The sequence below is a fragment of the Bos mutus genome, chromosome 18 (assembly GCF_027580195.1).
Source record: "Bos mutus isolate GX-2022 chromosome 18, NWIPB_WYAK_1.1, whole genome shotgun sequence".
Lineage (NCBI taxonomy): Eukaryota > Metazoa > Chordata > Mammalia > Artiodactyla > Bovidae > Bos > Bos mutus.
Window position 1 is genome coordinate 1,113,198 of NC_091634.1, and position 14,663 is coordinate 1,127,860.

Below are 14,663 nucleotides of genomic sequence, written 5' to 3' on the forward strand. Positions count from 1 at the left end.
AAAGAGGTGGCAACAATACATAGAAGAACTATTCAAAAAAGATCTTCATGACCCAGATAATCAAAATGGTGTGATCACTCACCTAGAGCCAGATATCCTGGAATGTGAAGTCAACTGGGCCTTAGGAAGCATCACTACGAACAAAGCTAGTGGAGGTGATGGAATTCCAGTTGAGCTATTTCAAATCCTAAAAGATGATGCTGTGAAAGTGCTGCACTCAATATGCCAGCAAATTTGGAAAACTCAGCAGTGGCCACAGGACTGAAAAAGTCAGTTTTCATTCCAGTCCCAAAGAAAGGCAATGCCAAAGAATGCTCAAACTACTGCACAATTGCACTCATCTCACACGCTAGTAAAGTAATGCTCAAAATTCTCCAAGCCAGGCTTCAACAGTATGTGAACTGTGAACTTCCAGATGTTCAAGCTGGATTTAGAAAAAGCAGAGGAACTAGAGATGAAATCGCCAACATCTGTTGGATCATAGAAAAAGCAAGAGAGTTCCAGAATTCTTTATTGATTATGCCAAAGCCTTTAACTGTGTGAACCACAATAAACTCTGGGAAATTCTTAAAGAGATGGGATTACCAGACCACCTGACCTGCTTCTTGAGAAATCTGTATGTGGTCAGGAAGCAACAGTTAGAACTGGACATGGAACAACAGACTGGTTCCAAACAGGAAAAGGACTATGTCAAGGCTGTATATTGTCACCCTGCTTATTTAACTTACATGCAGAGTACATCATGAGAAACACTGGGCTGGATGAAGCACAAGCTAGAATCAAGATTGCTGGGAGAAATATCAATAACCTCAGGTATGCAGATGACACCACCCTTATGGCAGAAAGCGAAGAAGAACTAAAGAGCCTCTTGATGAAAGAGGAGAGTGAAAAAGTTGGCTTAAAACTCAACATTCAGAAAACTAAGATCATGGCGTCTGGTCCCAGCACTTCATGGCAAATAGATGGGGAAACAGTGGAAACAAACTTTATTTTGGGGGGCTCCAAAATCACTGCAGATGGTGATTGCAGGCATGAAATTAAAAGACGCTTGGTCTTTGAAGTGAAAGGTTGTTGCTGAACGAAAAGACACCGGGATTCTTGGCCTCTGTGGGAGAAGAATTCAGTCCGGGGCTAGAGACGAGGCTTGATCACTCAGAGCTTTTGTGTAATAAAGTTTTATTAAAGTATAAAGGAGACAGAGAAAGCTTCTGACATAGGCATCAGAAGGGGGCAGAAAAAGTGCCCCCCTCTAGTCTTCAGCTGGATGTTATATAGTCACTAGCAGTCTGTTAATGAAAGAAAGGAATATCTTAAAACTCAGAATGGCACCAGGCCCCTCACCCATAAGATGCATTTTGGGATAATCTTGGCACCAGATGATTCATCCCAGGCCATAAAATGATTGACTTGAATCTTGTAGAAGGGCAGAATACCATACAAATAGTTTTGTTTACATAGATTGCTGCTGCTACTGCTGCTAAGTCGCTTCAGTCGTGTCCGACTCTGCGACCCAATGGACGGCAGCCCACCAGGCTTCCCCGTCCCTGGGATTCTCCAGGCAAGAACACTGGAGTGGGTTGCCATTTCCTTCTCCAATGCATGAAAGTGAAAAGTGAAAGTTAAGTCGCTCAGTCGTTTCCGACTCTAGCGACCCCATGGACTGCAGCCTACCAGGCTCCTCCGTCCATGGGATTTTCTAGGCAAAAGTACTGGGGTGGGTTGCCATTGCCTTCTCCGTTACATAGATTAGGGGAACAATATCTGAATATAACATACTGGTTTGTCAAGTAGGTTCTGAGCCATCAGGCGCAACCATTTGAAGACAGAGTCGGGTAAATGCACAGTACATTAACATAGCTTAAGACAAACATTTCCATAAGAAAAATGCATTGGTTAACTTGAGGTTTGAGAATAGTTAACTTCAGGTGAAACCAGGTGTCATTATGGCAACACAGTATTTTAAGAGAAACCTCCTTTTAAATTTGTATAGAGAAGGAAAAAAATATCGCTAGTTTGTTTCCTCCTGCCGCTTTGTTTCCTCCTGCCGCTTAAGAGAGAGATAAAAATGTCTGACACTTGCAGCCTATTTCCTCCATTTGGAGACACCTGGCCTTCCTGCCTGTTACCCTCTCAGAAGGAAAGTTATGACCAACCTGGTAGCTCAGATGTTAAAGCGTCTGCCTGCAATGCGGGAGACCTGGGTTCGATCCCTGGGTCGGGAAGATTCCCCTGGAGAAGGAAATGGTAACCCACTCCAGTATTCTTGCCTGGAGAATCCTATGGATGGAGGAGCCTGGTGGGCTACAGTCCACGGGGTTGCAAAGAGTCGGACAGGACTGAGCAACTTCACTTTCACTTTCAGACAGCATATTAAAGAGCAGAGACATTACTCTGCCAACAAAGGTCCGCCTAGTTAAAGCTATGGTTTTTCCAGTAGTTATGAATGGATGTGAGAGTTGGACTATAAAGAAAGCTGAGCGCTGAAGAATTGATGCTTTTGAACTGTGGTGTTGGAGAAGACTTTTGAGAGTCCCTTGGACTGCAAGGAGATCCAACCAGTCCATCCTATAGGAGATCAGTCCTGAATATTCACTGGAAGCACTAATGCTGAAGCTGAAACTCCAATACTTTGGCCACCTGATGTGAAGAATTGACTCATTGGAAAAGACCCTGATGCTGGGAAAGATTGAGGGCAGGAGGAGAAGGGGACGACAGAGGATGAGATGGCCGGATGGCATCACCGACTCGATGGACATGAGGTTGAGTAAACTCCAGGAGCTGGTGATGGACAGGGAGGCCTGGCATGCTGCAGTCCATGGGGTCACAAAGAGTCGAACACGACTGAGTGACTGAATTGAACTTAACTGAACCACAAATAACTGAAATTGTCTAACAACTCAAATGAGCAGGAAACAGAATTTCCTTTAAACACTCCAGGAAAAAAAACAAAACAAAACAAAACACAACCTTGGTAACAACTTGAGTTTAGCCCAGTCGGACCCATCCGTGTCTTACTGGATATACGATCTACAGAACCATAATATAATGAATTGGTGTTGTTTAAGCCATTGGTTTGTGGTTATCTGTCAGTACAGCAATAGAAAGCTACTGCATCATTATTCTTTGACTATTTCTTTAGTTTTTTTTTTTTTTTGGCTGTACTGCCCATGTAGGAGTCCTAGTTCCCCAAGCAAGGATCAAACCCTGTCCCATGCATTGGAGTGCAGAATCTTCGCCACTGTGAAGGAGTCTTTTGGGCCTAGAAAAGAAGACAACAGTCTCAAAGGCCCTTACTGAATCATCTGACTTCGGAGAAAACAAAACTGAACTTTAGGTCCCGCCCTGGTGCTCCAGGCCGGTTGCATCTATCTGGGACTTCTGGGACTTATCACCCCCTGTCCAGAAACCTTCCACCCGCTACACCTGCCCAGAACTTATCACCCCCTGCCCAACTACAAATGCCATCTCAACTAAAGCATACCCAAAACATCCCGCCTGATTAACGTTTCCCTTATCGCTTCCACAAACCTCCCTATAAATATGGAGCCTCCCTGATCCCTGTCAGCGTTCATCCTGGTCGTTAGGCTGATTGTTATCCCTCCTTGCCTGAATAAAGGTAACCTACTGCTGTTGAGGTCGTCTTTCCTTTTTCTGCCTCGGCCCGAACTATACCTTACACACTGGACCACAAGGGGAGTCCCAAGTACTTCTTTACTTTCTAAGGCAAGGATATTTCCTTGGCTTATGTTAAACTTTTCCAGCTCTAACCTGGAAGTGGCCTCTTATCTAAGGAGTTCTGATTCTTTTTACTGAAATACTGTATTCATAAGCCAATAACTGGACATTAAAGATGTTCACAGCTGCTGGAATACGTCTGCATTCTAGGCTGTCACTGAATAGATAGGGGGTATGTTCATACGTAAACATTTCTACATACACTGAACTTCTTTGTCTGTGTTTAAATTAACAAAGATTTCACAAGATTTAGATATTTAAAAGGGCTCTTAGGGTTCCAATAGCATACCCAGGTAAGGTTTTTTTTTTACAGGCAATGATAAAGTACCATAAGAGAAAAAGAGCACAATACGAAAAGTACAACCAATAAAAGACAAATGGATAAGTTGTATTTCATGAAAGTTAAGAAATTCTACTCTAGGGAAGATACTGTTAAGGAAACCAAAGCCACAGACTTAGAGGAAAGATTGATTAAGTATATATCAAATGAGTCATTTGCATCCAGAATATATTAAGAAATTGCAAGACAGTTCTTTTAATAGTAGGCAAAAAACTTTGATCAGATAATTCACTAAAGAAAACATATGATGGCAAATACACAGGGAGAAATACTGAACACCAAGTCATCAGGGAAGTGCAAATTTAAATCACAATGAAATACTACTAGACATTCCCTAGAACGGCTAAAAATATATGGCCAATATTTTACATACGAAACTCAGCAAAGATACGAAGAAACTGGAAAACACACTCCAGGAAATGTGAAATGGCATAACTATTTAGAATACAAGGTGGCAAATTCCTAAAAAGTTAAATATTTGCATCAGCTTCCAGCATGACAGTGTGAGGAGCTTTGCAGGCCTGCTTCCCAGGGAAATGGGTGAAAATTATAAAAACATCATTTAAAGCCTCTGGAAATGATCTGAAGGATATACAGCAAATGAAGAAACATTTATTTAAGAAAATCTAATACTCAGGTAGAAAAGCAAGGGTCAGTCACAGTTGAACCTTGCAAGACTTTTCTCCACTGTGAACTTTCTGGTGCTGTATAAGGTTGAAACGCTGGCTAAATGATTTCCCACAACTGCTGCACTCATAAGGCATTTCTCCAGTGTGAATCCTCCGATGCTTAACAAGGCTGGAGCTGTGGCGGAAAAATTTCCCACATTCCCTGCACCCATAAGGTCTTGCTCCAGTGTGAACTCTCTGGTGTTTAACAAGGCTAGAATTCTCACTAAAGAATCTTCCACATTCATTGCACTTAAAAGGCTTTTCTCCAGTGTGAACTTTTCGGTGTTGCACAAGGCTGGAGCTTTGGCTAAAAAATTTCCCACATTCGCTGCATTCATAAGGCCTTTCTCCAGTGTGAACTCTCCAGTGATTAATAAGGCTTGACTTGTGGCTATAGAATTTCCCACATTCGCTGCACTTATAAGGTCTTTCTCCAGTGTGAACTCTCTGATGCTTCATGAGGCTTGAGTTAAAGCTAAAGAACTTCCCACATTCGCTGCACTCATAAGGCCTTACTCCAGTGTGGATTCTGTGATGCTGAACAAGTGTGGAATTGTGCCTGAAGGCTTTTCCACATTCACTGCATTTAAAAGGCTTTTCTCCAGTGTGGACTCTCCGGTGTTGAATGAGGTCAGCATTGCGGCTAAAGGATTTTCCACATTCACTACACCCGTAAGGCCTTTCACCAGTGTGAACTATTTGGTGTATAAAAAGGTTGGATTTATGGCTGAATAATTTCCCACATTCACTGCATTCATAAGGCTTTTCTCCCGTGTGTAGTCTCTGGTGCTGAACAAGTAAGTATTTCTGACCAAAGGCTTTCCCACACTCACTACACCTGTAATGCCTTTTCCCAGGGGGAACGCCCTCCCCACTTTTGGTGCTCCTACATGGCTCCCCTCCACTAGGAGCCGCCTGAGGCTTGGGAAGACCAGAGCTTCCTGCGGAGACCTTCCCGTTCCCCTCATGCTCTTCTCTGGTTGAAGGTTTCTCTCCAGAGTTCGGGTCCTGGTGCTGGTGAAGGTTTGCTCTGTCGGCTTCTACACAACCACTCTGCTCGGAAGGGGCCTCGTCAGCCTCTGCTCCGCACCAACAACCTGCAGGTGCAGAAACGCCGATGAAGTGTCTGTGGAGTGTGTGGACTTTGGCAGGACAGGGCAGCACCCTCGCACACGTCTGACACGGGCAGTAAGGGGTTCCTGGGGCCCTTCTCAGGTGTCGCCTTTGTCGCAACTTGCCTTCAGCGGCAAAACCCAAATCTTCCAGTGACCTTTAGCATCGCCACAGCTTAGGCGGCAAGTGTCACCCATTACAGTGAGCATTGCTAAGGATGTTGAGATACCACAGCATCAGCTCTACTGTGACCTGTGACGCGCCCTATTTCCAGCTGTGTCAGCATCCCAACACACGGGCTGGAGCTCCCTGCCCAGGTGCACTGGTGTAAGGAGGCTGGTCCCCCACACAAGCAGCCCTTCTTGTCCTCCCCTGAGTGTGACCTAGTTATGTTCAAATGCACCCATAATATCCCATCGTGCCTTTTCTAGTACTCTCCCTGTTGGGAAGCCCGGTACAAAATAGCCGGTTGGAGGAAGTCCTTGGGAAAATGGCGAAGGGCCAGAAATACCCCGGCTTGATGTGCCCGGGCAGAAAAACATCTCCTGCCTTTGGTTATGCCCGGCGCCAAGATTTAATAATAAACATTAAGGATGTTGCTTGAGAAAACGGGTTATGGGATAAGCTCATGCGTCACTTATAGCACGCTGTCCTTGAAATATTTTTACTGATTAGGTGTTAACCCTGTACGCGCTCTGCTGGCTGTATACTCTAAGCTCTTTGTTCCTACTTCTATAAAAAGGCTTGACTGCAGAAATAAACTTGTCAGTCCTTGCAAGAGACTGTCCGAGTGTCCTTCTTTCAGGTTCATCGCTTCCAAGTCCCGGGGAGAAAATCCCCAACACTCCCCACCAACAAAGGCACCTGCTGACAGGTCCTCACCCTCTGCTTCCCCCTGCTTGTTGGAGCCCACTCTCTCCAGTGTGACTCCCGCTTCCCCCCTCGGCAGGTAGGGACTACCTCTTCAGACCTGTGAGCACAATCAACTTTGTTTTTTTTTCCTTAGGCTCTCCTGTGTTTCCTCTCATGGCCACAGCTGACTGGCCATGTCATAAAACAGTAGAAAATGAGGCCACTGTCATCGAGCACTGCAGAGTGGAAGAGAGGGTAGGTGACAGCCCTGGCAGCTGAGAAGTGGTCAGCTGAGGGGAAAAAGATGGAAATCAGCCTTGGCCCCTTGTCTGACACCAAAACATCAGGGCCTCCTGGGGAGACCCCTGGTACGAACTCATCCCTGGGTTCACCCCCACCCTCCGCCACCTCCCTCCAAGTACCTGCTGGTGTGGCTGTGGTTGAGACTCCCCCGGTAGGCACGCAGGGCTCCCCGTGCTGCTCCAGCTGAGTCATGGCATGGGTCCTGGACGGTGTGAGTCCTACAGAAGGAACAAGGCAGGAGGGCCAAAGTGACCCACTCCTCAGCAGCCCACAAGAACTAAGGCTGAGTGTAACCAACAAGAAGGTGGGAAAAAGATGCTGCAGAAACATCCCGGTCAAGCAGTGGCCAGGTCAGCGCCTCAGTTCCTGACACAGGCAGATCCCACATCAGCCACAAGAGGAGGGCCCAAGTTGGGTGTTGGACTGCCGTGGATCTCTTTGGCATCACCAGGCCAGGGAGAGGCCAGTAGCATAGGACCCATCTGATCGCAACACTTGGGATCCCCAAACCCATTCCTGCACAACCATGGAGCAGCTTGGGGACAGAAGTGGGTGGTGCACCGGGGCTTGGCTGTTATACCTACTCTAGGACACAAGAAAGGATGCAGTACCCACAGACCAGCTTTGGGAGGGATGGACCTGCCCTTGGAGAGGGGAGGAGCTGTAGGGGGCAAGGACCTTACCGAGAGACGCCATCAGTGAGAAGGTCTCCAGCATCACCCCACAGTACAGGAGCCTCTGGGCCTCATCAAGGAGCCCCCACTCCTCCCAGGAGAAGTAGACAGCCACGTCCTCAAAGGTCACTTGGCCCTGCCATGATGGGGATGGTTCCGTTTACATGCAGCCTTCTTTCCTGGGACTCTAACCCTCCTCCCGCGCTCCCCACCTCAGTGGAAATACCAGGCCCTGGTGCTGCTGATGCCTGCCCTCCTGGCCACCCAAGCAATCACCATGTTCTGCTCTCAGCAACAACAGGTGGGGGACAGGTGTCGCCTGAGCTCTGGTGCTGACCTACAGAGCCTCACCCTTCTGCAAGACAATTCACCCAGGATCCTTCAGACTGGGGTTCCCAAGAACAACCAAAATTGAGTCCCCTTCTCCTTTCACCCCAGTACAAGGGCCTGGGGCCATCAGCTGGCACTCTCTCCCAACATGCATATTGTTCTTCACACCGCACGTCCCTCATGGCCCTGACCCTACTTGGCCCTTACCCTGGCTTCATCCTCAGCATCTTGAAACCTGGAGTAGATCCCAGGTACACTCAGCCCTCTTCCACTCTGTGTTACAAAGCAGTCCCCTGACCAGTCTCAGCACCTCTGACACTTGTTCAAAGCCCAGGTCCACTTGTCGCACATCATGCCCACCAACAGTCCCAGGGGACCCCGTGTGCCTTTGTGCTGACCTCCAGGTCCTCACAGCCATAAGAACAAGAGCCTGGGGAACCCACAGCTGGATGAATCAGCAGTAGCACCAGCTTTGCTCTCATCTCCCTGCCTGGTCTCCACCTACATCTCAGGTCCACTCCCCATGGAAATCCAGCCTCCAGCCAGATCCTCCTCACCCCTCCAACACCTCCCCACCATGACCATTACACTCCCCTCATGTGTTTCTATGAAACCCAGCACCCCATCCAGCAAGAGGCCCAGTCCTCAGCCCCACACTCCTCTCCCTTGTTACCTAATGCACTGCCACAGGACGTGAAGGTGCCCCCTGCCAAATCTGATCACAGCTCCATCCTGGCCCACGCACCATCCACACTGTGGGTGAATCCAATCTGAACCCTTCACCTGAACTCCAGGCTGTGTGTCCAGGTGCCCAGGGGAGGAATCTGCTCGAGGGTTTCTGGGTTCAACAGCCAGAATCTAACTCTTGCCACCGACTTGGACGTGGTGGCACTTCCCTCCTCCTAGCTACTGAGGCCAAACATCTCAGAATCACCCGACTCTTCCTCTTTTCTCTCCCAACCTTCCACATCGGATAGCCTGCTCAGACCTACACGGAAGAACAAACACACACTCCCAACACGTTGCCCACCTCCACTGCCACTACTCTGGCCCATCTACCACCACACTCACCTGGGCTATTGTAGTAGCCTCCTCCCTGGGCTCCCTACACTCGACTGACTGCTTATTAAGCCTGGCTCAGATTAGTTCCTTTTTCTGCTCTAAACCTCCTGTGGCTCCCACCACCCTCTGAATTGAGGCACACCTCTGCAGACCACCATTCCAGGTCTAACTTCTGCTTCTTGCTGTTTCCACCACAAATGAGGGGGACCTAAGTTTGCTAGGCATTCCCAGCTCAACGTCATCTCTAATATGTTCCAACAATCACTGTGAATGACCTCTCTTCTAGGCTTCATGCCACTGGCTGCCAGAAATGGGAACCAAACCATATGATTCCTGGTCTGCACTCAGGGACCTGATCTTGGATGACCACCTTCCAGGGATCTTAGATGGCAGGGTGAGGAGCGTAGCAGGTAAAACGAGTCCCAGGATGCTACGATCCTGGAGCCCAGGCAAGTGGGAGGTGAAAAGGGTAAGGATCTAGGACACCTATCACTTACCTCTTCATGGTCTGGAAGCCACTCCGCAGCCACAGCAACCTATGGAAAAGCCAGGCCATGAGAAGCAGGCAATAATATTGGGCCCCAACGGCTCAACCAAGGTACCTCAGTCCTCGGTGATGCATGCCTCTTAACAGCTGTGTAATCTTGGACAAATACTCAACCTCCCTGTGAAGTGTTGTGATCTGTCAAATGTGGATAATAATGGTGTCCACCCAAGAGGGCTATTGTTTGCTCATTTCTATCAAGTTCTAACTATCGACTCTCACTGTCCTCATAAGTGATGCTTCTGTCAGCATTTCCCGGTTGGTATTAAAAATGTACTTTTTAAACATGCCTTTTAACTAAGAAAATACAATATTGAAGATGTTTGATTTAATCAAACGCTTAGCAGGATATTGATATTTCAACTAATTATTATATGTTAGCTTGTTAAAGCTGCATTATCTTAACTGCCTATGTGTGTATGTATATACATACATATGTACATATGTATAGATGTATTTTCACCAGTTAGTGTTAAATGAGTATTTCATAAACTCACAAGATAAGAAACTGGGGGATTAGGCTTGAGAAAACTGAGTAGCTACTAGTCCAATTGGCAACTGGCTGCCTGGTATACACCCTCCTGGAGGGAAGCCTGCTAGAGGCCCTGCCACTGGAGCAGCGACTCATGCCTTCTGTCCTAAAAGCTGGGGGAACTTAGGCATCAAAGGAGACGCCCTATTAGCCTACCTGAGTGTTCTTTTTCTCCACGAGGGGAAAAGAGGGCCTGCTGAGCCTGGAGTGGCAAATCTACACCCCTGACCATCTCAGTCTCCAGCCCAGACCTGGGTCCACTAACCATTCCTCCACACCAGCCAAAAACACTTTGGAGCACAGGAATTCACACCTCTGGAGGTGGCCCACCCTCCAGGCTCATCTGAAATAAAAACTTTAACACTCTTGCTTCTAAATACAAGCCCCAGTCCATGCCACGGACCAGGCCACCCCCCACCATCCCTTGGATATCTCCAGCCCAGATCCCTCCCTGGAACTCCAGAACCCCTCAGGTGAGCGAGCAAGTTGCCCATGCGACACCTCCACTCTGGGAAACCTCAGGGTTACCACGTCCAAAATCCAACTCCCAATCTTTTCCCTGAAACCTGCTCCCTGCAAACCAAAAAACAGGTTCGTCCTTCCTTCCCTACATTTTCACAGCCACAGCCGGTGCAGCAGGAAATCCTGTCTGTCCCGCTTTTAAAGCCTGTGAGAGACCTGATCATTTCTCCCCTGTCTGGCCACCAGCGACTACAGTCCAGAGCCCACCAGCACTCCATGGTATTTACTTCGTCACAGGTCTTCCAGTCTCCGCTCACACTCTCATCACCCCTACCCCTGTCTCTTTTTCCCTGCGAAGACTTTGGACAATTTTGACACACAGATTGAGCCTCTCCTCTTCACAAGCCTCCCTGGCCACTGGCGGCCGCACAGTGAAGGCCCAGCTGCTGCGGCTGCCTTGTCCCATGTGACTCATCCTCTCATGCGGTTGCGTGCAGACTCCAGACAAATCTCAAGTTTGAGACTCTCAGTTCAGTTCAAGGCTTTGATCGTGCCGGTCCCGAGGCCTGTAACCCTTTCCGAAGCCCCATCATACTGGCTGACAGAAATACGGCCTCTCACCCACGATCTCCTTACTGACCTGGACCCAGGGGCCTGAGCAGGGGACGATCAAGGGGACCTTTATCATCTAGTGGGGCGACGGCGGTGAGAGACCGGAGGACGAACATTTACCTCAGGCGGGACTTTCAGAGCGGCCGCTGCCATCGGACTCTGTGGGCGGAGCAGGGCCAGGAGCTGTGGACCAGGTCGGGCCCCACGCATCCCTGTCCCGGAATCGGAATCAGGTGATTCCCGGGCGCCGCTGCTGAACGTCAGACCCGCATTAGTGCTGAGAAGAGAACGTTAGCCTCCTCTCGCGCCTTCCCGCTCCCGTCACCCCAGTCCAACACCAGCTTCCCGGAGCCTCTCATCCAGCACACAGACCCAAGAGACCCCCGAAAACGACCGCCCCGACTAGAAGGCGGAAGTCCCGCCCCGCGGATTCCAATGGGGAAATATCTGCGCTGTCGGCTGAGCACCATCCCCGCAGGAAGCAGCGCCTGCTGGGTAATGTAGTTCACTTGCTGCCAAACCTGCAGGAAGTGGACCGGTAATAGGGCGGGGCTGGGCGCAGCCGTTTGCTCGGGCCAGTTACCGCATAGCCCTTACCTCATAACCGTTACCGCGAGACAGCTGTGGGGACCGTTAGTTCCAGACCTAGGTAAGGCGGTTAGAGGTCCTGCTGGGCCAACCGGCCAGGTGCTGGTCCTCTGGTGGAGAGTGTGGCAGAGGGTGGCTTTCTCCCGGGGACGCTCCAGGACTCATGGCCTTGTGGCTGCAGGTGAGCTGAGGGGCACTCTTAGGGGGAGGCAGGGGCCGTGTCCTGCGGAGCTCCAGAGCCCTTGCCACCGTGGGCCACTGGTCTTGAGTGGTACCTAGGTCTTGAGGCAACGGGGAACCTCTCTACCATCCCTGCCTTCGTGACCTGGTGTCAGCAGCAGTGTGCATGGGTTGCAGTCCGCAGGACCTGGGTCGCAGGTACACTCCACTCCCGTTGGGGCATCTGAGGAGCCTGAGGCCTAGCTGCGTCCTGGGCACCTGGCTCCCTCAATGATGATAGCTGTGCTGAGTCTGGGGACCTGACCTTGAGTGGACTGCCTGCTAAAACCTGCCTCTTTTGCCCAGCCTGGGCACTGGCAGGAGGACCCAGGTTGGGCGCAGGATGAATGTTCCCTGACAGGATTATGGGCCCAAGCAGGAACTCTCTGCTCACCAGCCAGGACCTAGACCTTGGAGGGTGAAAGTTGTGCCCTGGGCTCTTGCCCTTTCTTGTCATAACAGAGAATAACATTCATTTGATGTAGGTTTATAGAAACATCATTTGATCATGACTTGATCTCAAGAACGACTGATCTGAAACCAAAATTTTGCAACAACTGTCAGGTTGGTTTATTTCTCTTCTTCAATTCTTGTCTCATCACAACAAAATTTGGAGCAATGGACCGAAAGGTGTAGGACAAGTTGCAGCCTGGTTCAGGCTCAGAGAGATTTTTTTATTAGTTTCACACTCCCAAAGGAGTCCTCCTCATCCTTCCAGTCAAGCCCTCTTGGCTTTCCCCTTTTATACTTCCAGTCTTCTCCTTTTTAGGCATCAGTGAACTAAAATGGACTGGAATGGACAAATTTAATTCAGATGACCATTATATCTACTGATGTGGGAAAGAAGCCCTTAAAAGAAATGGAGTAGCCCTTATAGTCAACAAAAGAGTTTGAAATGCAGCACTTGGGTGCAATCTCAAAAATGAAAGAATGATCTTGGTTCATTTTCAAGGCAAACCATTCAGTATCACAGAATCCAAGTCTGTGCCCCAACCACTAATGCCAAAGAAGCTGAAGTTGAATGGTTCTATGAAGGCCTACAACACCTAGCTGCTTCTGCTAAGTCACTTCAGTCGTGTCCGACTCTATATGCCCCCATAGATGGCAGCCACCAGGCTCCCCCATCCCTGGGATTCTCCAGGCAAGAACACTGGAGTGGGTTGCCATTTCCTTCTAGAACTAACACCAAAAAAAAAAAAAAAAAAATGTCCTTTTCATCATAGGGGACTGGAATGCAAAAATAGGAAGTCAAGAGGTACCTGGAGTAACAGGCAAATTTGGCCTTGGAGTACAAAATGAAACAGGGTAAAGGCTAACAGCTTTCCCAAGAGAACACATTGGTCATAGCAAACACCCTCTTCCAACAACACAAGAGATGACTCTACACATGGACATTACCAGATGGTCAATACCAAAATCAGATTGATTATATTCTTTGCAGCCATAGATGGAGAAGCTCTATACAGTCAGCAAAGACAAGACTGGAATCTGACTGTGGCTCAGATCAAGAATTCCTTATTGCCAAATTGAGACTTAAATTGAAGAAAGTATGGAAAACCACTAGGTCATTCAGGTATGACCTAAGTCAAATCCCTTACCATTATACAGTGGAAGTGACAAATATATTCAAGGAATTAGATCTGATAGAGTGCCTGAAGAACTATGGACGGGGGTTTGTAACATTGTACAGGAGGCAGTGATCAAAACCATCCCCAAGAAAAATAAATGAAAAAAGGCGAAATGATTGCCTGAGGAGGACTTACATACAGCTGAGAAAAGAAGCTAAAGGCAAAGGAGAAAAGGGAAAATATACCCATTTCAATGCAGAGTTCCAAAGAATAGCAAGGAGAGATAAGAAAGACTTCGTAAGTGAATAATGCAAAGAAATAGAGGAAAACAATAGAATGGGAAGACTAGAGAACTCTTCAAGAAAATTAGAGATACCAAGGCAACATTTTCATGCAAAGAAGGGCACAACGAAGGACATAAACAGTATGGACCTAACAGAAGTGGAAGACATTAAGGAGAGGTGGCAAGAATACACAGGACTATACAAAAAAAAAAAAAAAAAGGTCTTAATGACCCAGATAACCATGATGGTGTGATCAATCACCTAGAGCCAGACATCCTGGAATGCAAAGTCAAGTAGGCCTTAGGAAGCATCACTACGAACAAAGCTAGTGGAGATGAAGGAATTCCAGTTCAGTTCAGTTCAGTTCAGTCACTCAGTCATGTCCAACTCTTTGCGGCCCCATGGACTGCAGCACGCCAGGCCCCCCTGTCCATCACCAAATCCCAGAGTTTATTCAAACTCTCATCCTTTGAGTCGGTGATGCCATCCAACCATCTCATCCTCTGTCGTCCCCTTCTCCTCCTGCCCTCAATTTTTCCCAGCATCAGGGTCTTTTCAAAGTTGAACTATTTCAAATCTTAAAAGATGATGCTGTGAAAGTGCTACACTCAATATGCCAGCAAATTTGGAAAACTCAGCAGTGGCCACAGGACTTAAAGAGGTCAGTTTTTAATCCAATCCCAAAGAAGGGCAATGCCAAAGAATGTTCAGACTACCACAAAATTGCACTTATTTCACATGCTAGCAAAGTAATGCTCAAAATTCTCCAAGCTA

General features: G+C 48.1%; 1 protein-coding gene across 1 annotated transcript; it reads right to left on the reverse strand.

Annotated features, from left to right (window-relative positions):
* Positions 1 to 4,230: 4,230 nt before the first annotated feature.
* On the reverse strand, positions 4,231 to 11,621 carry LOC102269218 (zinc finger protein 773). Its single transcript, XM_005907747.3, has 5 exons — positions 11,351 to 11,621; positions 9,578 to 9,616; positions 7,698 to 7,824; positions 7,134 to 7,232; positions 4,231 to 5,843 (listed from the first exon to the last, which is right to left on the reverse strand). The coding sequence occupies exons 1-5, from the start codon at positions 11,438 to 11,440 to the stop codon at positions 4,732 to 4,734; spliced, it is 1,467 nt and encodes a 488-aa protein (XP_005907809.2). The 5' UTR covers positions 11,441 to 11,621; the 3' UTR covers positions 4,231 to 4,731.
* Between the last annotated feature and the right edge of the window lie 3,042 nt (positions 11,622 to 14,663).

Coding starts and splice junctions, on each gene's coding strand:
- LOC102269218 (XM_005907747.3), bottom strand. CDS start 11,440: ATGCGTGGGGCCCGACCTGGTCCACAGCTCCTGGCCCTGCTCCGCCCA. Junction 7,825..9,577: donor GGCTTCCAGACCATGAAGAG/GTAAGTGATAGG, acceptor CCATCATGGCAG/GGCCAAGTGACCTTTGAGGA. Junction 5,844..7,133: donor AACCACAGCCACACCAGCAG/GTACTTGGAGGG, acceptor CTGCACCTGCAG/GTTGTTGGTGCGGAGCAGAG.